This window comes from Oncorhynchus clarkii, chromosome 4, assembly GCF_045791955.1.
Source record: "Oncorhynchus clarkii lewisi isolate Uvic-CL-2024 chromosome 4, UVic_Ocla_1.0, whole genome shotgun sequence".
Taxonomy (NCBI): domain Eukaryota; kingdom Metazoa; phylum Chordata; class Actinopteri; order Salmoniformes; family Salmonidae; genus Oncorhynchus; species Oncorhynchus clarkii.
Window position 1 is genome coordinate 34,159,983 of NC_092150.1, and position 24,385 is coordinate 34,184,367.

General features: G+C 44.5%; 1 protein-coding gene across 1 annotated transcript in view; it reads left to right on the top strand.

Annotated features, from left to right (window-relative positions):
* Positions 1-24,385, top strand: part of LOC139406745 (receptor-type tyrosine-protein phosphatase F-like) — a 453,529-nt gene that overhangs the window by 343,851 nt on the left and 85,293 nt on the right. Inside the window, exons 8-14 of the mRNA XM_071149731.1 lie at positions 973-1,118; positions 1,330-1,571; positions 1,772-1,965; positions 2,800-2,933; positions 4,931-5,075; positions 7,847-8,152; positions 17,643-17,836. Coding sequence (XP_071005832.1) covers positions 973-1,118; positions 1,330-1,571; positions 1,772-1,965; positions 2,800-2,933; positions 4,931-5,075; positions 7,847-8,152; positions 17,643-17,836 — 1,361 coding nt within the window. The remainder of the gene's footprint in view (positions 1-972; positions 1,119-1,329; positions 1,572-1,771; positions 1,966-2,799; positions 2,934-4,930; positions 5,076-7,846; positions 8,153-17,642; positions 17,837-24,385) is intronic.

Sequence of the window (24,385 nt, forward strand, 5' to 3'; positions counted from 1 at the left end):
AGTTGTAGCGATGAGACAAGATAGTAGCTACTAAAACAATTGGATACCACGAAATTGGGGAGAAAAAGGGGTAAAATTCAAAAAAAGAAAGAAAAAAAAGAAATCCTAGCACAAAACCACCTAGATAACTTACATTCAGTTCACTCCATTTTACATTGATTTTCAGTCAGTCTACTTAAAAATCTGCTTTCTATGTTGATTATTTATTCAAGACTAACAAAAACTCTTCTTCAGTATCTTTACACTCCCTAAATATTATAATTTTGTATTGATACTCAATTACCTCACATTGAACACATTTGTCTTTTTGCCAAAGGTGTGCTCCAAGCCCTGAAATAGTTTTTTGGGGATCAACATGTAAATAAAACGAAAATAGAAAATACTCATTACCCTATTCATCTCTCTATTCAAGACTCTGACTCTCAACTTAATTGAAGGAGAACGTTTTGCCCTAGATAGCAAAGAAGGAAATAATGGGCTTTCTATATATGTATATATATAGCGAGTGGGAGAAAAAGAAAGAGAGCGCAACAAAGAGGGAAAGAGAGAGAGAGAGAGAGAGCGCTGAATGGTCACACTGGTTGAGAGACACTTTGCTTTGGGAGATAATGAACATGGCTGGCTTGGCCCCTCCGGTGACAGGTGAGGTACTGAAAGAGACAGGCTCTGAACAGTGATTGACTGATAGGATGTGAGTGCTGTCCTTCTCGCTCTTTTCGCTCGTGTTGCTGCTCACAGCTCTGGGGCCTGCATTAGTGAGATAGAGCACTCTCAGCCTTTTTTACGTCTTTATTTGTAGGGTAATGTTAGCAGGACTGGACGAAGGATGAGAGAATATATTGGAATAGAACAAAATAGAATAGAATGGAATAGTATACTTTATTGTCCATGAAAACAGAAATGTATCGTTTTGCTGTTGTGAGCTTCCATGACATATGTATTTCTCTCCCTCCCCAATGGTCTATCTGACAGCCCTGCCCAAGCCCCCCACCTCCCTGATTGTGACTGAGACCACAGCCACCAGCGTCACTCTGACCTGGGACTCCGGGAACCCTGAGCCTGTGTCCTACTACGTCATCCAGTACCGGGCCAAGGTCTCTGACAACGGCTTCCAGGAGGTACGTTCCAATGGTTTGAATGACTCAGTGGGTGCAAGCAACACCAAGGCTGTGGGTTCCATTCTCACATGGTTGTGGGTTCCATTCCTGCATGCGCCACATATGCTGAATGTACAGTAAGTGTCATGGTCAATGTTGACAGTTCTGTAAGTCACTTTGGATAAAAGAGTCTGCTAAATGACCATATTATTATGATGTCATTATGTTTTAGGTTGACGGAGTAGCCACCACCCGCTACAGCATCGGAGGGCTCAGCCCCTACTCGGAGTATGAGTTCCACGTCATGGCGGTGAACAACATTGGGCGTGGCCCTCCCAGCAGCCTCGTGGACACCAGAACCAGTGAGCAGGCTCCCTCCTCTCCACCGCTGGCTGTACAGGCTCGCATGCTCAGCGCATCCACTATGCTGGTCCAATGGGAGCCTCCCGAGGAGCCTAATGGACAGATCAGAGGGTAGGGTCTTAGCTATAAGACTATTCTATTAATATATCTTTTTAAGGCTTAATGAAGCCTTTATAAACTCTTTATGAGGCCTACATGCTTTATAAATGTCATACAGCTAAAGGTTGATTTAACAGGTCTCTTCGTCTGAGGATTTTATCTTCCATTTTGTAAACTTGGCTGATTGATTGATTTTCTAACCCCCTCCTCAGTTACCGGGTGTACTATAGCTCTGACCTCGGAGCCCCGCTGAGTGCGTGGCACAAACATAACACTGATGACAGCAGACTGACCACCATCTCAGGGCTGACCACAGATATCACCTACAGCCTCAGGGTGCTGGGGTTCACCTCTGTAGGGGACGGACCTCCGTCTGATGTACTGCAGGTCAAAACCCAGCAGGGAGGTGAGTGGACACTCTGAAGGAGGGACAGTACCTAGTGCACTACCTAGGTGGTAAGTGTACAACTTGTGTAGCCGAGGAGTGGTGAGCGGGCACTGTTACTTATGAAGAAGGGACACTACCTAGATGGCAAGTAGACACTGTATGAAACAGGGGGCACTTTGTGTGTTAGGTCTGTTTCCGCTCCTTAACCACCCTCGACTGTGGGACAATCTTCAAGCTCAAGTCTCCCAAGTAGAGGTTTCACTTTTCACTAAGTGACAATCCATATCCACAAGGGCATATTATCTACTGTGCTGTGTCCTCCAAGAAACAAAGTAGGTGTCTGCTCTGCAGTTTCCTCCTCTTCTGACACATTTGAGAAGAAAGGTGATAAAGTGATGCAGTGCCACTGAATTATTTTGCCGTGCAGTCTTCTGAATTGGTTTCTTTGTACTGTGGATGTACTCGAGCTTTTAAAGGTATAAAGGAGCCACTTGCGAAGGTGTTCTGTATATTGCTGGTACTTGTGAAACAGTAGTCTCAGCGCTATTACAGAGTGATTCATGCGAAAGCACAGCACATCTCCTGTGTCTCACAGCGCGTCTGCAGACTCTACCGTAGTCTATATGATTCCACACTGAGTAATTCACTTTGTCCCAGTCCAAGTCATCAACCCCTCTGTCCAAAGCGTGTACTTCCCTTTGTGGTTAAAAGAAGATAACTGGTGTAAGACATTCCAATGCTTTTAGTGGATGGGAAGGAGTGCACAAGTGCATGCTGCGGCTGAATTAAGACGTAAACCCTATGTATCCTGAGAGGTAAAGTCTCTCTCTCTCTCTTTCTCTCTGCCTGTAGTACCAGCCCAGCCATCTAGCTTCGAGGCAGAGGCAGAGTTGGACACCCGCATCATGTTGTCGTGGCTGTGGCCTGTCCAGGACCAGATCACCAAGTACGAGCTCATGTACTGGGAGGCTAACTCTGGCAATAAGGTAAATTACAACTTTAAACCTGTCCCCAGCACATCCTACCCTTACTGATAATGCAATCCCCCTACTCCTGGAATAGTGTAATCCGTCTCGTAGGACCATGAAACATTTCATGCTTCTGTTATGTTTTACTCAGTGGACTTTCTATAAGATATTTCAGATGTTGCAAATGCGATATAGGATCCGAAATGTACAGTGCCTTGCGAAAGTATTCTGCCCCCTTGAACTTTGCGACCTTTTGCCACATTTCAGGCTTCAAACATAAAGATATAAAACTGTATTTTTCTGTGAAGAATCAACAACAAGTGGGACACAATCATGAAGTGGAACGACATTTATTGGATATTTCAAACTTTTTTTAACAAATCAAAAACTGAAAAATTGGGCGTGCAAAATTATTCAGCCCCCTTAAGTTAATACTTTGTAGCGCCACCTTTTGCTGCGATTACAGCTGTAAGTCGCTTGGGGTATGTCTCTATCAGTTTTGCACATCGAGAGACTGACATTTTTTCCCATTCCTCCTTGCAAAACAGCTCGAGCTCAGTGAGGTTGGATGGAGAGCATTTGTGAACAGCAGTTTTCAGTTCTTTCCACAGATTCTCGATTGGATTCAGGTCTGGACTTTGACTTGGCCATTCTAACACCTGGATATGTTTATTTTTGAACCATTCCATTGTAGATTTTGCTTTATGTTTTGGATCATTGACTTGTTGGAAGACAAATCTCCGTCCCAGTCTCAGGTCTTTTGCAGACTCCATCAGGTTTTCTTCCAGAATGGTCCTGTATTTGGCTCCATCCATCTTCCCATCAATTTTAACCATCTTCCCTGCTGAAGAAAAGCAGGCCCAAACCATGATGCTGCCACCACCATGTTTGACAGTGGGGAGGGTGTGTTCAGGGTGATGAGCTGTGTTGCTTTTACGCCAAACATAACGTTTTGCATTGTTGCCAAAAAGTTCAATTTTGGTTTCATCTGACCAGAGCACCTTCTTCCACATGTTTGGTGTGTCTCCCAGGTGGCTTGTGGCAAACTTTAAATGACACTTTTTATGGATATCTTTAAGAAATGGCTTTCTTCTTGCCACTCTTTCATAAAGGCCAGATTTGTGCAATATACGACTGATTGTTGTCCTATGGACAGAGTCTCCCACCTCAGCTGTAGATCTCTGCAGTTCATCCAGAGTGATCATGGGCCTCTTGGCTGCATCTCTGATCAGTCTTCTCCTTGTATGAGCTGAAAGTTTAGAGGGACGGCCAGGTCTTGGTAGATTTGCAGTGGTCTGATACTCCTTCCATTTCAATATTATCGCTTGCACAGTGCTCCTTGGGATGTTTAAAGTTTGGGAAATCTTTTTGTATCCAAATCCGGCTTTAAACTTCTTCACAACAGTATCTCGGACCTGCCTGGTGTGTTCCTTGTTCTTCATGATGCTCTCTGCGCTTTTAACGGACCTCTGAGACTATCACAGTGCAGGTGCATTTATACGGAGACTTGATTACACACAGGTGGATTGTATTTATCATCATTAGTCATTTAGGTCAACATTGGATCATTCAGAGATCCTCACTGAACTTCTGGAGAGAGTTTGCTGCACTGAAAGTAAAGGGGCTGAATAATTTTGCAAGCCCAATTTTTCAGTTTTTGATTTGTTAAAAAAGTTTGAAATATCCAATAAATGTCGTTCCACTTCATGATTGTGTCCCACTTGTTGTTGATTCTTCACAAAAAAATACAGTTTTATATCTTTATGTTTGAAGCCTGAAATGTGGCAAAAGGTCGCAAAGTTCAAGGGGGCCGAATACTTTCGCAAGGCACTGTAATTCCTACTTTGTGTACCTTTTATGTGGAAGTGTTACATATTAACTTTGAGGATTACAATATCTACAGTTCTCATTGTGCTTTTTAACAATCTCTAGCGACAGACGTAAACATAAATAGATTAGCGATCTTGCTAGTGCCGACTTTTACTAACGTCTATTATGCCTGTTCTCTTCCTCAGCTCCACGTGACCTTCCCTCCAGCGGGGTCCTATGCTGTGGAGGGTCTGAAGCCAGACACCCTCTACATGTTCTCCCTGGCTGCTCGCTCTGAGATGGGTCTTGGCGTCTACACCCAACTTATTGAGGCCAGGACTGCCCAGTCCAGTAAGTACTGTGCCTCAACTCCCAGACCCAAACTTATAGATTTTTTACCTCTCTTTACCTGGAGCTGACTACTTTTTGGTCCACACCCCAACGCCCAGACACAGAGTTTTTTTTTCTTCTTCTACGTGCAACCCTTTCGCTCGACCAAGCTTTACTCTAGGACTTTAATGAAGCTTTCTGCATCTTACAAGAATGTGTAGTCAATGCCTCATTGAGGTGGACACAAAAGGTAGGTCATATTTTGCACCTCAAACCCATCTGATCTTGAGGGGGGAAATCCTATGTGTGTACTATGAATGGACAAAACCATCGCTCAGGTGACACCGTTCATTCCTATGTGAAGACTCAAAAGTGCATTGAGACAAAATTATGTCGGTTAAAATGACATCTCATTGAGACATGACGTGCTCAGTTTGAGCTAGCTAGCAGGCTAGCTCGGTGCTGCCCACTCTCATTGAGTAGCTCAAGTTGAAGGCCTGACCGGGGTACTGCAGGCTTATCCTTCTAACTTCTGTTTGCAATTTGAAAATATTAGGTTCAAGAACATACATCTGGTGTATTAGAATGAATTATTTGTACCATGATTGTCTTTGAAAAAAATGTTTTATTCACACAAAGATTGACCATGAAGATTGCCATTTTTCTATTCACTATAACGGGGAAACAATGCCTGGAATACAGCGGTTGGCCTTGAACTTCAGCGGCTTCAATGAGAGGGGGCAGTCGTTCTCCCCTGACAAGTACAGTACATGCCAGCACTGTGAGGAACATTCCTTCTCCCTATTTGCAGTCAGTTCGATAACAAATCACTACCAGTAGACCCTTGCACATTTTGACAAATAGTATGGTAAACCCATTGCGCCACATTCAACTGAGTACATACACAGAACATGCTCATTTTCAGTATGACGCAGAACCCAGCAACCCCAAACAGGCTGCTGCACAGAAGACAAGGCAGCCTCATAAATGTCACCATCATTTGTTATTATGGTTTTATAGTTTATCATGAAACACGGCGCCCCACTGTACTATACGTCTTTATGTATGGCCTTGGCATCCACCAACACAATCACTGTCGCCTACCCGACACTAATAGCATCGAACAGCTCCCCTTAATTGAGTTTTTAGCACATAACCAGCCCCCTCTGCTGCACCTCTGCTGTTGTCACGGCCTCAGGCTCCGCTCACATCACCGAGCAGGCTCTCCAGGAAATCTAGGGGTTGGAAGCTGAAATATTTATGATGGGTTCCCTAAAACGAATCAGAGCTTATTCTGAGCCATTTGTTTTACTTGTCAGCTGTCAAAACCTTCATGTATGGAAAGGGGGAGCCAGGCTGCGTCACAAATGGATCCCTATTCTCGATTTAGTGCACTACTTTTGAGGGACCAGACAGGGCTTTGATTCCCATAGGAACAGAGGTCTCGAAATGGAGCTCTCTCTCTCTCTCTCTCTCTCTCTCTCTCTCTCTCTCTCTCTCTCTCTCTCTCTCTCTCTCTCTCTCTCTCTCTCTCTCTCTCTCTCTCTCTCTCTCTCTCTCTCTCTCTCTGAAGTCAGTCTCTTATCTGCCTGCCCACTGACACACGGAGTCACCGAGTCACCGTTTCAAGGGTTCTAACACAGCAAAGTGTCTCTCTCTATCTGTCTTTGTCTCAATAACTTCCACTTTTCCTCCTTTCACTGCATTTCAATCTTTCTGCTCTATTCCCTTTGCTTCTCAAAATCACAATTCTATTACTATCTCTGTCCTCAATATTCTTACCCATTCACCATTTCTTTCTCTTGCTCTCTTTATCTGCCCCTGTCGTTATTTCCTTCTTCTATATCTATATCTCCCTCTCTCTATATCTGCCTCCCTCTCCTCTATCTTTTTGTATTTCTTACAACCCTGCTCCTATTTGAAACGTAGCTGTTGCAATTTGTCTCCCACACATAGTCTCTTCCTCTCATCCACCCCCACATGAATATACCCAAAAAGGTTCAGCCACCTAGTGCACTATGTAGGGAATAGGGTGCCATTTGGGTTGTAGACTGTTTCTACTCTGTTTCAATCTGGATTTGTTCATCACTTGGGCATCTGTATTCTGAAAGGAAATAATGGGCTGTCAAGGATTAGCTCTTTCACACCAACCAACCAGACATGACTCATTAGTGAAAGCATATTGTGTCCTGCTGCCTCAGTGCTCTGGCTGCCAGAATCACAAGCAGGCATGTTAAAGTTCCTCTGTCACACAGTGCTCCCTCAGTATCCCTCACCCACCCACCACCTTTCCATTGTTCATATTCACTGTGTCGTGATATTCTGAAACATTTATTTTGCTCATTTATATTATGTGCCTGTTTTACATTTTAAGTATTTGTTTTACTGTGTAAAATTGTGGGCTTAGCCAACAGACTAGAAAATAAAATAAGCACACCTTCTGAAGAAAAACACTTGATAAAAAATTATTCATATGTATTTATATATACACCTACTATACCTCCTTTAAAAACAAATTTCAGGCTGCCTTACACACACGATTACTCTAACACACATTGGTAAAGAGTTATAGGCTACAGTATATGGCGCTCCCCCTCCCAGTCCAGAAGGCCTAGGTTGTGTCCCAAATGGCACCGTATTTCCTATACAGTAGTGCACTATTTTTGACCAGAGCCCTGGTCAAAAGTAGTGCACTTAAAGGGAATTGGGTGGTATTTGGGATGCACTCCTCTTCCATCCCTCTCCAATCTCTCCTGCTTGACCCCCCTCCCTCCCTGTGTCCCTCCCCCCAGCCCCCTCAGCCCCGCCCCAGGAGATAGTCCTGCTGAGCCTCAGCTCCACCAGCATCAAGGTGAGTTGGAGAGCGCCCCCTGCAGCCAGCCGCCATGGGGACATCGTCCGCTACACACTGGCCTACAAGGCCGCAACTGGAGACGACCTGGAGCGCCACGAGGTGTCGGACATCGGGGCAGACGTCTCTAGTTACATACTGGAGGGCCTGGAGAAGTGGTCAGAATACCAGGTGTGGGTCAGGGCTCACACAGACGTAGGCCCAGGCCCAGAGAGCCCTGCAGCCCGGATCAGGACCAACGAGGATGGTATGTCCATGGTTGGGCCCAGGAAAGGGCCTCCTTTCCCGGAGAAGCACTTCTGGCACTAACCCAGCCTGATACCGGGTCTCTACTGCTACTAATACTACTGCTGCTGCTTTCCCCTGACCTGTCTCTGCCTCTGTCCGGCATCTGTGCTCCTCTCTGCCATGGTCAGGCTGGGGACTTTCCTGGCGAAGCAATACTGGCACTAACCCAGCCCTGCTGTTGTAGTAGTACAACTACTGCCACAACTGTTACTACTACTGCTCTCAACTGGGCCTTCCCCAGCAGCCTATCTCTGCCTCTCTCTAGCCAGGCTAGGCCCTCTTTCTCTGGGCACACTACTGACACTAACCCAGCGCCGGGACTCTTCTACTACTACTACCGCTGCTCTACTCTTTCTAATGACCTGTCTGGTTTTCTTTGACCACTCTCTTCTTCCAGTCTTTGAGCATGCTGTCATTTTTCTAGCCTGGTAGCTGGCTGGGCGGTCTGTGTTGTCTGGTGATGAGCCTGAGTCTGAGTGGGGATCTGACAGGCTCCATCTCCTCACGCAGATAAAGCTTTAGTTTGAAGTGCTGTGGTGAGTGGATAAATGGGCTGTCGGAGGCTAGCCCACAAGAATGGTCAGCTTTGCATCACCCAGCGAGCACACTCTGTGTGTTTATTACTGACAGAGGACACATCCGAAAATTGCAGCCTATTCCCTATGGGTCTCTGGTCAAACGTAGTGCACTATATAGGGAACTGGGTGCCATTTCGGGCGCACACAGAGCATACCGCCTCACATTACAGCAGCACAGTCCAGCATCTGTGTCCACTAAGTCTAAGATGCCATTACACAACATTCTTACAGGGGGCTCCATCGTACCCAGGAATACAATAGGCTCTTTTCCTGAACCAATGGAGAAAGTATCAGCGGATTTGACAGTGCAGTGTTGAGGGTAATTCCTCTTCTCTTCACTGTGTTTCTTCTTTCTCCAGCTGTCCGTCCGTCAGCACAGTGTGGGGACTGGAGCCGTTCCTCCTTTTTTCCCTCCATCTGATAAAACAGGGTTTTTCTGCATCTTTCTCCAGCCGCCCGTCTGTCTGTGGTGACCACAGCTAACAAATGAAGACAGCATGTGCTCTTGAAATCTTCCTGACTCCCTCTCTTCCCCCATTTCATCTTTCCTGTCTCTCGCTTTTCCCCTTGCCTATTAATTATGTTAGGCTTTCCACTGTGTGTGTGTGTGTGTGTGTGTGTGTGTGTGTGTGTGTGGTGGTGGTGGTGGTGGTGGTGGTGGTGGGGGGTGACGTGTGGGTGGTAGAGTGATGTGTGGGTGGTGGCTAGGGCAGAGAGAATTGTAATGGCTACTCATCTAGCAGCTGCTTTCCTTTCTCTTCGTTGTTTCCATGTTTTTGCATTCTGGTAGAGGCAGGTCTTTTACGGTCCTGTTTCGGGTCAGAGAGCTACAGGGACTGATGTAATGGCTATAGCAGGGTCTCTTTATCGCATTATCGCCATCTCTCCCTCCCTCCCTCTCTCTCTCTCTCAGATTTTATCCATATCTTCCCCTCTCTTTGTTTTTCTTTGTCTTCACAGTGGCAGCAGGGCTTTAAAGAGTAGAAACAGCCAATAATGCCTTCACAAGAGACGAGCAGAAGCATCGTTTTAGTTAGGCAAACTGTTCCTCTCCCACTCACTCACATCCACTAACCTTCACTGTGTCACCTCTCTTTCCATCTTCATCTCTCTCTCTCTCTCTCTCTCTCTCTCTCTCTCTCTCTCTCTCTCTCTCTCTCCACATCTCACTCCATCAACCCCCTCCCCCTCCTTCCCTCCCTCTCTTAATCTCTCTCGCTCTCTCCCTCCCTCTATCTCCACCTCTCGCTCCATCTCCGCTCTCTCTCTCCCTCTCTCTCACTCCCTCTCTTTCTCTCATGCCCCCTCTCTCTCTGTCTCTCTCTCTCCCTCTCTCTCTCCCATGCCCCTCTCTCTCTCTCTCTCTCTCTCTCTCTGCTACAGTTTTCCTCTGCACACCCACTGCATTCTAATCTCACACTCTTTTCATCTCTTTCCGTCTCTCTGCGTCCGTTTGACTTTGAGCTCTCGTCTCTCCCTGGATTGTTCCAGCATCTGTCCATTTCTCAGTGCAGTGGCATCCTCTGTTCTATCCCTCCCTGTCCAATCTCTCTTCTTTGTCTTTCTTTCATCCCTCTACATACTCTCTCTCTCTCTCTCTCTCTCTCTCTCTCTCTCTCTCTATCTCTATCTCTATCTCTATCTCTCTCTCTCTCTCTCTCTCTCTCTCTCTCTCTCTCTCTCTCTCTCTCTCTCTCTCTCTCTCTCTCTCTCTCTCTCTCTCTCACACACACCAATAATCCTCCCACCCCCACAGTACAGCAGAACCCACAGAGTTGCCTGTCCAATCACAGTGAAGTCTAATTTGTTATGTAACACTGTGGTTAGGGTGCACTGGGCCTTGATGGCTGGGCCTCTGTCTCTCAATTCATTTGTTTTAATAAAATGAAGCCAATCTCACAGCCTATAGTTTTTGAGATCCAGCAGCAACTATCAGGCTGTTCTTGATGGTTTGGGGATATATATCAAGCAGTGTGCTGGGATGTCTGTCATGTCAGATGGACCGGGACCTGCAGTAGTCTGCTTTACCTACAGTGACTTCAGAAAGTATTCACACCACTTAATTTATACTACATTTTGCTTTCTTACAAACTGGGATTAAAATGGATTTACAGTAATTGTCATTTTTGTCAATGATCTACACAAAATACTCTGTAATGTCACTAATATACACTGCTCAAAAAAATAAAGGGAACACTTAAACAATACAATGTAACTCCAGGTCAATCCCACTTCTGTGAAATCAAACTGTCCACTTAGGAAGCAACACTGATTGACAATAAATTTCACATGCTGTTGTGCAAATGGAATAGACAACAGGTGGAAATTATAGGCAATTAGCAAGACACCCCCAATAAAGGAGTGGCTCTGCAGGTGGTGACCACAGACCACTTCTCAGTTCCTATGCTTCCTGGCTGATGTTTTGGTCACTTTTGAATGCTGGCGGTGCTTTCACTCTAGTGGCAGCATGAGACGGAGTCTACAACCCACACAAGTGGCTCAGGTAGTGCAGCTCATCCAGGATGGCACATCAATGCGAGCTGTGGCAAGAAGGTTTGCTGTGTCTGTCAGCGTAGTGCCTTTGTGCAAGGAGGAGCAGGAGGAGCACTGCCAGAGCCCTGCAAAATGACCTCCAGCAGGCCACAAATGTGCATGTGTCTGCTCAAATGGTCAGAACCAGACTCCATGAGGGTGGTATGAGGGCCCGACGTCCACAGGTTGGGGGTTGTGCTTACAGCCCAACACCGTGCTCGCCAGAGGTAGCCTGACTGCCATTAGGTACCGAGATGAGATCCTCAGACCCCTTTAGTCCAGGTCTGGGAGGAGATCCCTCAGGAGACCATCCGCCACCTCCTCAGGAGCATGCCCAGGCGTTGTAGGGAGGTCACACAGGCACGTGGAGGCCACACACACTACTGAGCCTCATTTCGACTTGTTTTAAGGACATTACATCAAAGTTGGATCAGCCTGTAGTGTGGTTTTCCACTTTAATTTTTTCAAATCCAGACCTCCATGGGTTGATAAATTTGATTTCCATTGATAGTTTTTGTGTGATTTTGTTGTCAGCACATTCAACTATGTAAAGAAAAAAGTATTTAATAAGAATATTTCATTCATTCAGATCTAGGATGTGTTATTTTAGTGTTCCCTTTATTTTTTGAGCAGTGTATATTGATTCTATAAGTATTCAACTCCCTGAGTCAATACATGTTAGATACAATACATGTTACTTTTGGCAGCGATTACAGCTGTGAGTCTTTCTGGGTAAATCTCTAACAGCTTCCCAGACCTGGATTGTGCAACATTTGCCCATTGATTATTTTCAAAATTCTCCACGCTCTGTCAAATTGGTGGTTGATCATTGCTAGAATACCATTTTCAGGTCTTGCCATAGGTTTTCGAGCAGATTTAAGTGAAAAATGTAACTCGGCCACTGAGGAACATCAACTGTCTTCTTAGTATGACTCCAGTGTAGATTTCGCCTTGTGTTTTAGGTTATTGTCCTGCTGAAAGGAGAATTCCTTTCACAGTGTCTGGTAGAAAGCAGACTGAACCAGATATTCATCTAGGATTTTGCCTGTTCTTAGATTCATTCCATTTATTTTTTATCCTGAAAAACTCCCCAGTCTTTAACAATTACTGGACAAGCATACCCATAACATGAGGCTGCCACCACTACGCTTGAAAATATGGAGTGGTACTCAATAATGTGTTGTGTTGGATTTGCCCCAAACAAAAAGCTTTGTATTCAGGACAAAATGTTAATTAATTTGCCACATTTCTTGCAGTGATACTTTAGTGCCTTGTTGAAAACAGAATGCATGTTTTGGGAACATTTTATTTTGAACAGCCTAACTTTTTTTCACTCTGTCAAGTAGGTTTATTATGGAGTAAAATGGAGTATGGAGTAACTACAATGTTGTTGATCCATCCTCAGTTTTCTCCCATCACAGCCATTAAACTCTGTAACTGTTTTAAAGTCATTGGCCTCATGGTGAAATCCTTGAGCGGTTTCCTTCCTCTCCGGCAACTGAGTTAGGAAGAATGCCTGTATATTTGTAGTGACTGGGTGTATTGATACACGATTCAAAGTGTAATTAATATCTTCACCATGTTCAAAGGGATATTCATTGTCTGCTTTTTAACGTTTTTACCTATCTACTAATAGGTGCCCTTCTTTGCGAGGCATTGGAAAACCTCCCTGGTCTTTGTGGTTGAATCTGTGTTTGAAATTCACTGGGGTATAGAGATGAGGTAGTCATTCAAAAATCATGTTAATCACTATTATTGCACACGGAATGAGTCCATGCAACTTATTATGTGATACATGTTTACTCCAGAATTTATTAAGGCTTGCTTTAAGAAAGGGATTGAATACTTTTTGGGCGACCCAACCAAATTCGCATACTGTAGAAATGTCAGTTATAGATTTATGTTGTCATTAAAAGCAAGTCTAAGAAGCATTAGATCTGTTCTATGTGCTCTATTTCTATTCTTCCTGTTCTTAAGTTTCATGTTTGTCTTTTACTTTTGGTTTTGTACACCTGATTCAAACAGCTATATTTTAGTTTCTTCAAAGTAGACACCCTTTGCCGAGATGACAGCTTTGCACACTCTTGGCATTCTCTGAACCAGCTTCACTGGAAAGCATTTTAATTAACAGGTGTGCCTTGTTAAAAGTTAATTTGTGTAAATTATTTCCTTCTTATTGCGTTTGAGCCAATCAGTTGTGTTGTGACAAGGCAAGGGTGGTATACAGAAGATAGTCCTATTTGGTAAAAGACCAAGTCCATATTATGGCAAGAACAGCTCAAATAAGCAAAGAGAAATGACAATCCATCATTAGTTTAAGACATGAAGGTCAGTCAATAAGGAAAATGTCAAGAACTTCGAAACTGGCTCTCATGAGGACCGCCACAAGACAGGAAGAACCAGAGTTACCTCTGTTGCAGAAGATAAGTTCATTTGAGTTACCATCCTCAGGAATTGCAGCCCAAATAAATGCTTCAGAGATTTCAAGTAACAGACACACCTCAACATCAGTTGTTTGAAGGAGACTGCGTGAATCAGGCCTTCATGGTCGAATTGTTGCAAAGAAATCAGTACTAAAGGACACCAATAAGAAGAGACTTGCTTGGGTCTAGAAACACGAGCAATGGACATTGGACCAGTGGAAATCTGTTCTTTGGTCTGATGAGTCTAAATTTGAGATTTTGGGTTCAAACAGCCATTTCTTTGTGAGAAGCAGAGTAGGTGAAGGGATGATCTCCACCTGTGTGGTGCCCACTGTGAAGCATGGAGGAGGTGGTGTGATGGTGTTGGGGTGCTATGCTGGTGACACTCTGTGATTTATTTAGAATTCAAGGCACACTTCACCAGCATGACTACTCATTTTTTTTCAACGGGACAATGACTCAACACACCTCCAGGCTGTGTAAGGGCTATTTGACCAAGAAGGAGAGTGATGGAGTTCTGCATCAGATGACCTGGCCTCAAGAATCACCCGACTTCAACACAATTGAGATCGTTTGGGATGAGTCGGACAGCAGAGTGAAGGAAAACAAGTGCTCAGCATATGTGGGAACTCCTTCAAGACTGTTGGAAAAGCATTCCAGGTGAAGCTGGAACACAACAAAATTTGGAAAAAGTCAAGGGTTCTGAAAACTTACTGACAGCATGGCCACCGTCAGATCCTTCTCTCTTCTCCTCTCTATCTCCTCTGCTACAGTGGGATGAGTGACCCCCTAACTGACTTTGCCTATACATTCCCAATCTGTCCCAGATCTTTATTGAATTACCTGCTAAATCACTTTCCCGCTGCCCTGAGCTGACAAGCACATGATGTGCGCTTGATTGCATTCATGCAGTGGGATTCTGGGAAAAAGTGCATTAGCAACTTCATTCATGTGGACCTGAGTAGAGGGGACATTCTAGAAACAAGAGAACATGGCATGAACCTAATCTGTCTCTGCACCTCGGTTTCCATGGAGACTCCATGGGAGTGAGTGGGAGCTCTCTGTCTTTCTGATGAGTAGCAGACAGCCAGGGAAGGATTGAGAAAGAAAGAGAGCTGGGTAGCAGAGAGAGGGAGCAATAGATGGAGAAAGATGGAGACAAACTATCACAGCTGCCCTCAGTTTGAGTCCAACATCCCTGTGCAGCCCCAACACTGAGAGATGGCAGTATGTTGGTTGAAAACAATAGGGTTTATTGTTACTCTCTAAAAAGAATGATGGGTAAAAAATAACCCAATTTGGGTTATTAGGAAACTCAGCGCTGGGTAAATATTTGACAGAACACACACTGGGTTATTTTGACCCAGCCAGTTGGGTTGCGTGGATAACCCAACATGTTGGGATATTGGGATTACCCAAACATGGGTTAATTTAACCATGAGTTGGGTTTTATTCATTTTCATGTTGGATTGACCCAGCAGCTGGGTCTTTTTTTAATGTAATCCTTAGGTTATTTTCAGGAGGTGAGGCTAATTGGGGATGTGGCTTTCAGATAGTTATTTTTGGCCATCCATCTTTATCAATTATGTTCGTACACTGCAAATGAAACATTTTCTTTAACATTCTTGCACTTTAAATATTCAAATATAATATGCATATTGTTATTTGCATACTATAACAAAGTGGTAATCATCCCAGCATTGGGTTTTCCGAAGGCTCTTAAGAAACTAGTACGCTTTCTCAAAGCTACAAAAATGTTAGTGTTCAACCTCAATATGTGATAACAACATAGCAGAACAGATCAACCAGAATTACATTGACTGTCACGGTATCCAAAAAGAACTATCTGAAAGCCCCACCCCTAAAAAGCCACGCCTCCAGTCTTCTCATCAGACCGGCTAGGTCATATCTCAATAACCCAGCATCAACTTCCCAACCTTGCTCTTTTTAAAGAAAACAACCCAACTAAAACCTATTCCCCCTCAGGAGACTGAAAAGATTTGACATGGGTCTTCAGATCCTCAAAAGGTTTTACAACTGCACCATCGCGAGCATCTTGACGGGTTGCATCACGGCCTGGTATGGCAACTCCTCGACCTCCGACCGCAAGGCATTATAGAGGGTAGTGCGTACAGCCCAGTACATCACCGGGGCCAAGCTTCCTGCCATCCAGGACCTCTATACCAGGTGGTGTCAGAGGAAGGCTCTAAAAATTGTCAAAGACTACATCCACTCTAGTCATAGACTGTTCTCTCTGCTACCGCACGGCAAGTGGTACCGGAGCGCCATGTCTAGATCGAAGAAGCTTCTAAACAGCTTCTACCCCCAAGCCATAAGACTCCTGAACATCTAGTCAAATGGCTACCCAGACTATTTGCACTGCCCCCCCATCCCCCTTCTACGCTGCTGCTACTCTCTGTTATTATCTATGCATAGTCACTTTAATAAGTCTACCTACATGAACATATTACCTCAATTACCTCGACACTGGTGCCCCTGCACATTGACTCTGTACCGGTACCCCCTGTATATAGATATTGGTATTTACTGCTGCTCTTTAATTAATTATTTGTTATTCTAATCTCATACTTTTTTTGTAGGTATTTTCTTAAAACTGCATTGTTGGTTAATTAAGGGCTTGTAAGTAAGCATTGCACTGTAAGGCCTGTTGTATTCAGCGCATGTGACAAATAACATTTGATTTGATTTTGATTTGATAAGTGACCCAATGCCTACAACCCCAGCGGTTGGGTCATCCAAATAACCCGGCAATTTTGTCAGTGTACGCACCCTTTGGACAAGTCTGAAGACAGGATGAACAATTTACATCCAGCAGTACTCTGGATTGAAATCCTTGAAGACCGAACTTAAAAGACTTCAACAGCATCATGAGTGTGTCTGTGTATACGTGCTGGGGTTCTCTACATCAGTTCCTCTTCCATTTTACACAGGCATGGCGTGTGTTCTAAAAAAGGGACCCTGTTGCCTACACGGCACACTACTTTTGACAAGTAGTGCACTGCACAGGGAATAGGGTGCAATTTGGGATGTAGACTTGGGCTTTGTATTTATCTGTTAATACAAGAGCCATATTGACTTTTGTTCTTCTGAAGGTCGACCGAGGCGGCAGGATTCTGCAGGATTCTGGAAGCTTGCAGATGTATTATGAGGTTAAATTGTTCCAATTAGCAGAGCTGCTGTGCATAGTGCTGACTGGCAGATACTGAGCTTTTCCTTTCCGTTAGGATATGTAGTGTTGCGTTGGTGTAGAGTACTACACTAACAGTCTGCTTATATCTATGTATTAATCTCTTAATACAGGCCTTTAACTTTACCGCTTCCCGTCCTTTCCTCCTCACTCTCCACTGCTTCCTATTGACTATCTTTATCAAGCCAATCTATCTCCGCTCATTTCTATTGACGTCATAGTTGTATTAATTTAAAACCTCCCTGGGTAGCTGATCATGCATCCAGCTCATAATTAGCCTGTTTAAATAGCAGCTCTGCTCTTCCTCTGCCATGAAACAGTAAGTCTGGCCACTCAACCCAGCCGCTGATGTCCCCCCCAAGAAACCACGAGACGCTTTGATTTATCTAACCTTCAAAGGGAACTATGCTACCTTCATATTACCTTTGAACCTCCACAGACCTTTCAATGTTTCTCAATAGGTCTGTTTCTTTGATGAAGCTTTGATGCCATTCCGATAGAGATCTAGCAAGCTACAGAGCACAGTGTTTGAAACAGGCTTGCTTGGTCATCTTAAATTATTCTCTGGTTACGTCTGAAATACGGTGCCATTTTGGACACAGGTTTAAGCCTAGCTGTAACCCTCAGTCAGAGTTGAAGCTTAACTTGTTACCTGCAGTACGCTCAATTATTATGTAACCTCTGTTACCTGTTATCCTTTTCCCCCAGTGCCCGGAGCCCCTCCCAGGAAGGTGGAGGCTGATGCCCTGAACTCTACAGCCCTGAGGGTGATGTGGAAGCCCCCCCTCCAGGTGAAACAGCATGGGCAGATCAGGGGGTACCAGGTGGTCTTCTCACGACTGGAGAATGGAGCGCCACGAGGCCAGCCCAACATCATGGACGTCTCCCTACCCGAGGCACAGGTACTGTCCCACTGCCAGTGCCACAGTGTCCCAGTCAGACCTGGGTTTCGAATGGTATTTGAAATATTTCTACAACTTTAACTGCAAAACAATGAATACGTAAGATGTGCTGAGCTTGCCCGGCCATTTGGCACTCCAGGAAGGCTCAAGCAAACGCTCAAAGAACCCACCCAGGTCTCTCAAACTCTCAAAGAGCCCTCCCATTCACCTCACACAGTTCTTAGTCACTCATAATGGAGAACTGGGGGAGATTTTGTTCAGTAAGGATTGATCGTTACTCTCTGTCAGTGGCAGAGAATGGTGGTCAGGTAATCACTATGATTAGTTAATTAGTCAGTCCTCTTAACGTGATTGAAAAGGACCTGTGTATTTCCTATGTATTTGCCTTTAAAAAACACAGTGAACAAATCCCCCTTTTCCATTTTCTCTTCAGTGGAATAAGGCAGGGATGGACATACCAAGATAACTCTGTTCAGTCTCTAGCTATGCTGATGATGAAAATGCATTGGGTGATATTCTATGTAGATATGAATGCGGGTTGGTCTGCCTTTTATGTAGATGAGAATGTCAACTCACTGCCTTGTTTTTCTAGGAACATTATTGTATTTCATATTGTTGCTGGGTTTAGTATTACTCGAAAATGAGGAATATGAAAAAGCATAGATTTAATCCTGATTAGGGTTGCTCACACACACACATACACACATCTCTCTCTCTCTCTCTCTCTCTCTCTCTCTCTCTCTCTCTCTCTCTCTCTCTCTCTCTCGTTGTATTAGGAATGCTTATAAGAGGATCTCTAGTCATATTAGGAGCTTGTGAGAGCATGCCTTCCTTCTCTCTGAAGCACACAGTGTCAAGCACACGGTGTCAAGCCCTCCTCCAGTTCCCAGCTTATCAGTGCTAGCACCCTTTGCCATTCTCCTCAGATAACTGCAGACAAGCCTAGCTGACATGGTAGGTATAGAGGTGTGATGAGATGTACAATGAGACAATTCACAATTCACTGCCATGTCTGATTCTGATGCTGAGTCACAGCGGTTCGTTCAGGCAGAGCTATTATCCACATCACTGATATTTGTATTGACGTGCTGTGAATGTATTTTGTCTCTGAACCGTACACCTTAGCATGTATTTTTCCATAAAGCTGTAAAGCTGTACCAAAATGTTACCCAATTCCCTACACAGTGCACTTACGTTTGACCAGAGCCCTTTGACCCTTACACATGTCTTAATTAGAATTGATCAACTCTCGCATCCCTAGCATGTTGACCTGACGATTCCTTTTACTTCACAGTGAAACAAAATGGGAGCTATAGGGAGATCGGGCTGGTTCCACCAACCTACTGTTTTTGCCGTGACCAACCATTTCCCGTGACCTTGCTATCAGACAGCCACCCAAAGACGACTTTTTAAATCCCTGTTCCTTGATGGCTGCTGCATCTCGTCTTTGACACACACACACACACACACACACACACACACACACACACACACACACACACACACACACACACACACACACTCACATCCTGCACCACTTCTTGGCCAAGCTGAAAGGTCAAGTAGACATACGGTGTGAGGGCCTATCGTTCATGTCATTTCACGTTGTGTTTTTTTTTCTCTCTCCCAGAGATAAGTTTCACCTCTGATTTCCTTCATGAGGTACATTCCTGTCTTATCTGGGCAAGGAGCAGCTATTCTGCATCCCCCGATCACATCTGTGACACCCAGATGCAGGCAATGACGCACACACACATACACATACACATATATACACACACACACGCATGCACACACACACTCATAAGCACTTACACATGCATGCACGCACACAACCATGTACGCAAGCACACACGGATGTGCACACCCACACAAACACACACATACGCACACATATATCTCACCCTGTGAGTGAATGTGCTTTTTTATATTTAACCTTTATTTAACTAGGCAAGCCAGTAAAGAACTCATTCTTATTTACAATGACGGCCTAACCCGTCCAAACCCTACCCTAACCCGGACGACGCTAGGCCAATTGTGTGCCGCCCTATGGGACTCCCAATCACGGCCGGTTGCCCTAAAAGGGCTTGAAGGCTCATATTTTTTTATATTTTTTTGCCCCCCCCCACACTCTACAAAGAAAGTCCTGCAGGCTCTAGTTTTATCTTATGTTGGTTATTGTCCAGTCATATGGCCAAGTGCTGCAAAGAAGGACTTAGTTAAGCTTCAGCTGGCCAAGAACTGAGAGGCAGGTTTTGCACTTCATTGTATTCAGAGGGCTAAAATCATTACAATGCATGCCAGTCTCTCGAGGGCTAAGAGATAAGGAAATACTTACTGCTGCCACTTACTGTGGCAGTAAGACTTACTGTGCTCCCTCTCCGGCCTCTAGGTCACCAGGCTGCTCGTTATGGCGCACACCTGTCACCATCGTTACGTGCGTCAGCGCATTATGACACTCACCTGGACTCCATCACCTCCTTGATTACCTTCCCTATATATGTCACTCCCTTTGGTTCCTTCCCCAGGCGTCATTGTTTCTGTTTCAGTTTCATGTCTGAGTGCTGTTAGTGTTTCTTGTTTTGTGTTATGTTACGTTTTATTTTATTAAAACACTCACTCCCTGAACTTGCTTCCCGACTCTCAGCGCACTCGTTACAACTGCATCATTTCTTGTTTTTACAAGAAACATTCATGTGAAGGAAATTCCTAATTGTTTGCATTGTCAACTTACACACAGCACTACACGCACCCTTACCCTACCAGACATGCCACCAGGGGTCTTTTCACAGTCCCCAGGTCCAGAACAAATGTAAGAAAGCGTACAATACTATACAGACCCGTGTTTGCATGGAACTCCTTTCCATCTCATACAGGGCAAGTGAACAGCAAACCTGGTTTCAGAAAACAAATAAAGCAAAACCTCACGTCACAACGCCTCGCCCCCATGTGACCTACTTGTTGTGTGTATGTCATGTGTTACCGATAGATGCACACGCACCCACACAACGCGCGGAATGTTTTAAATGTGCGTACAGTATCAGTCAAAGGTTTGGATACACCTACTCATTCCAGACTCTTTTTTTGTTTTACTATGAAGACATCAAAACTATGAAATAACACATGGAATCATGTAGTAAATCAAAATATATTTTATATTTGAGATTATTCAAAGTAGTCACCCTTTGCCTTGATGACAGCTTTGCACACTTGGCATGTAAGTATAAGTCACTGAATCGACATATCTCTACACGTACAGTGTGGAGCAATACACACACACACACACACACACACAGACACACACACATACTCAAACATCCACGGTACAGACTCACACACACACATTCCTTTCCTACTACCTTCATTCATAGAGTTTTGTCTGTTTTTATCTTTTTATCTTGCCAAGCCAGTGGAGCGTTTTCATTTTAGAATTCTGCAGTAGTTTCCTTAGTCCTCTTCATTGGAATCTGTTCTGCCATGCATGTGGCCTTATTTGGCTGAATCTTTCCACGGTGTGTTGTTTGGATCTCTGTCATGTACAACACACACACACACACACACACACACACACACACACACACACACACACACACACTCTGTGTTGTTTGGATCTCTGTAATATACAACACACACACACACACACACACACACACACACACACACACACACACACACACACACACACACACACACACACACACACACACACACTGTGTTGTTGGATCTCTCTCGGTCTGTCTTATACACATCACACGATTTTATGTGATGGATTGATTCCGTCCCTGGTGCGGTGCTGAATCACTTTAAGTGGGCTGTTTTGCCAGGCTCAGATCTTTATGCCAGTGGAGAGCTCCTCATACCATGGCGGCTGGCTGTGCTGTGTCCATATTTATGGTGCCTGCGTCCTTGTCAGCTCCATGAAAAACAGGCTCTCTGGCCACTGCTACTGATGAAGTCTGGGGACTAGATCTGTTCGAAAGAGGCCATAACCATTCCCCTCGGTTGCTTATACAGTGTTACACACCCAAGGACAGAGAGAAGCTCATTGCAGAGAAACATATTAGCAAGACTAGAAGCTGTGATCACTATAGACCTACCAACCAAGGGCATAGAGAGAGAGAGAGAACAGAATTTTAGTGATAGAGAAACTAACACATTAGCTAGACTATAAGCTGTCATCACTCTACACTCTCACTGTCTTGAACCTAAAAGGGTTATTTTACTGTCCCTATAAGATAACCCTTTGAAGAAACCTTTTTGGTTCGGAAACCGAAAAGGGTTCTACCTGGAACCAAAAAGGGTTCTCCCATGGGGACAGCCGAAGAACCCTTTTGGAGTGTAGGCCTAGTAGTGTGTTGTTTATCAGTTGAAGGAAGCTTTTAAAATCCCTTCGCCATTTTACTGTGGCTGTGGATGGTCTCTATAGAACAGCAATCAAGCTTGGACTACTGCTCTCTTCGTCACGCTTATGACAAAACCCTTAATGACAGAGTAAATTCCACCATATCAAATTATTGGCCGTGGGGGTTAGAGACACTGAGGAACATAAAGGCTTAATTGCCTGCCAACTCCCTGCCCTGTGCTTTACGACGCTTATATCGTTTTTGTTTATACCTGACTCTCTCCTGTGTCGTTCTCTCTTCTCTCTCCTCTCTCTCTCTCTCTCTCTCTCTCTCTCTCTCTCTCTCTCTCTCTCTCTCTCTCTCTCTCTCTCTCGCTCTCTCTCTCTCTCTGCTTGTGAACAAACAGAGTGTTGTTTTTCTACACGCTGGTTGTTTTGAGGTTTGAAGTCAGGCCTATTTTTGGACACCTGGAGCGGAAGGCTTGATGGTTGTGAAGCGGAAGGCTTGTCTGATCAGATAAAACGGTCCTAATCTATCAAACGCTAATCTGTGTCTCCTGGAGCTCGGGAAAAAAACGGATGCTTCAGCAGAGACTGGTCACTGGGAGAGGCAGGGGGAGAAGGAGATGGAGAGAGAAAGAGAGAGAGAGGAGGGAGAGATCGAAGAGAGAGCGGAGGAAAAAGAGAGAGAGAAAGATAGGAGAGAAAAAGAGAGGGAGGGAGAGTGTCGTTGTGTGTGGGTGGTAAGGGGTGATTACCTATAAACAAGGGCAGCATTGGTGCTTGAAGCCCACACTCTGGCATATATTTATTGCACAGAGAAAAGAGGAGAGAAAAGAGGAGAGAAGAGCCCTTCTCTCTTTCTGGTTGCCTTCACAGTGCGTGGTGTAACTTCACAAATGGCAGTACACACATTCTCTTTGACAATTAGCTACCACTTGAAGGTCCCAGTTGTGTACGTTGTTAGTTGTTTGTGTCTTCTACACAGGTGTAGCCAGCAGATACTTTCCAAACACTTCAGTCGAAAGCTATAGTGCTGCTTATTAACAGTAGTACAGTTGCTTCTAACAACGAGATAGTCTTCTCTCCTACCATGTAACATATATCCCTGAGGTATTTCCTTAGTCATGTTCAAGGAGAGCTGCCAGGCATGCTTCAATATGTTTCAGGCAGGCATCTGTGTGTGAAACTAACCGCAGCAGTACATATACCGCCTACTGCCGTGCATGACCACAGAGATGTTTGAAAGCTCACTGAACGACCAACCGCCAACAAAACGAAATGTTCCGAAAAGGATTGTAGTCGCTATGCTTTCTACAGAACAGCCAATGGGACACACTTCATTAAAAGAGAGATGGACAGATTGAGAGGGAGCGAGAGAGTGAGAGAGAGAGAGAGCGCGAGAGAGAGAGAGAGAGAGAGAGAGAGAAAGAGAGAGAGAGCGAAAGAGTGCGAGAGAGTGCGAGAGCTGTCACAGTCAAGTGCCAGGAAGAAAGTAATTTGATCACAGGAAATGATGAGATACATTGCACACAGGAAAATTGTATTATCAACTATAGATATAGCAATTTTATAATGAGACGATGTTGTGTCAGTGTGGGTGCTGCACTAACTGTGTCATAAGTGTCTGCTACTTAAAAGGATGTTTTCAGCTGAGGTCTTTAGTTCTAAGTTGGAAAAAGCAGGCACTATACAGTCTACTGTTGTTTTTATTATAAAATACAAAGGATTTGTTATCCTATAGCTGTTATCCCATATATTTATTTTTATTCGGTGTCAGAGGAATGATGAAATAAAGAAAAGTACAACACATCCTGGCAGACCTTTGCACCCTAATGCTTGTCTCGGTGTTGCTGTGCGGAAGGCTTCTCTCTGTTCCTGCGTTCTGTGAATTATTGGATCCTTTAGCAACATCTGCCCAGATAATTCATCCTGACAGAGCATCTCTGAGGCTTTCTTTTAAAGTTGCAGGTCCATTATGATATTCTGAGAGAGCAACTTGGCATTCTGAGAGAGACCTTTGCACCCTAATGCTTTTCTCTGGGTTGCTATTCTGAAAGTTTCCCTCTGTTGCGGCGGTCTGTGAATTATTGGCTCCTTTAGCAACATCTGCCCAGATAATTCATCCTGACAGAGCATCTCTGAGGCTTTTTCTTTCAAAGTTGCAGGTCCATTATTATATTCTGAGAGAGCAACTTGGCAATTAG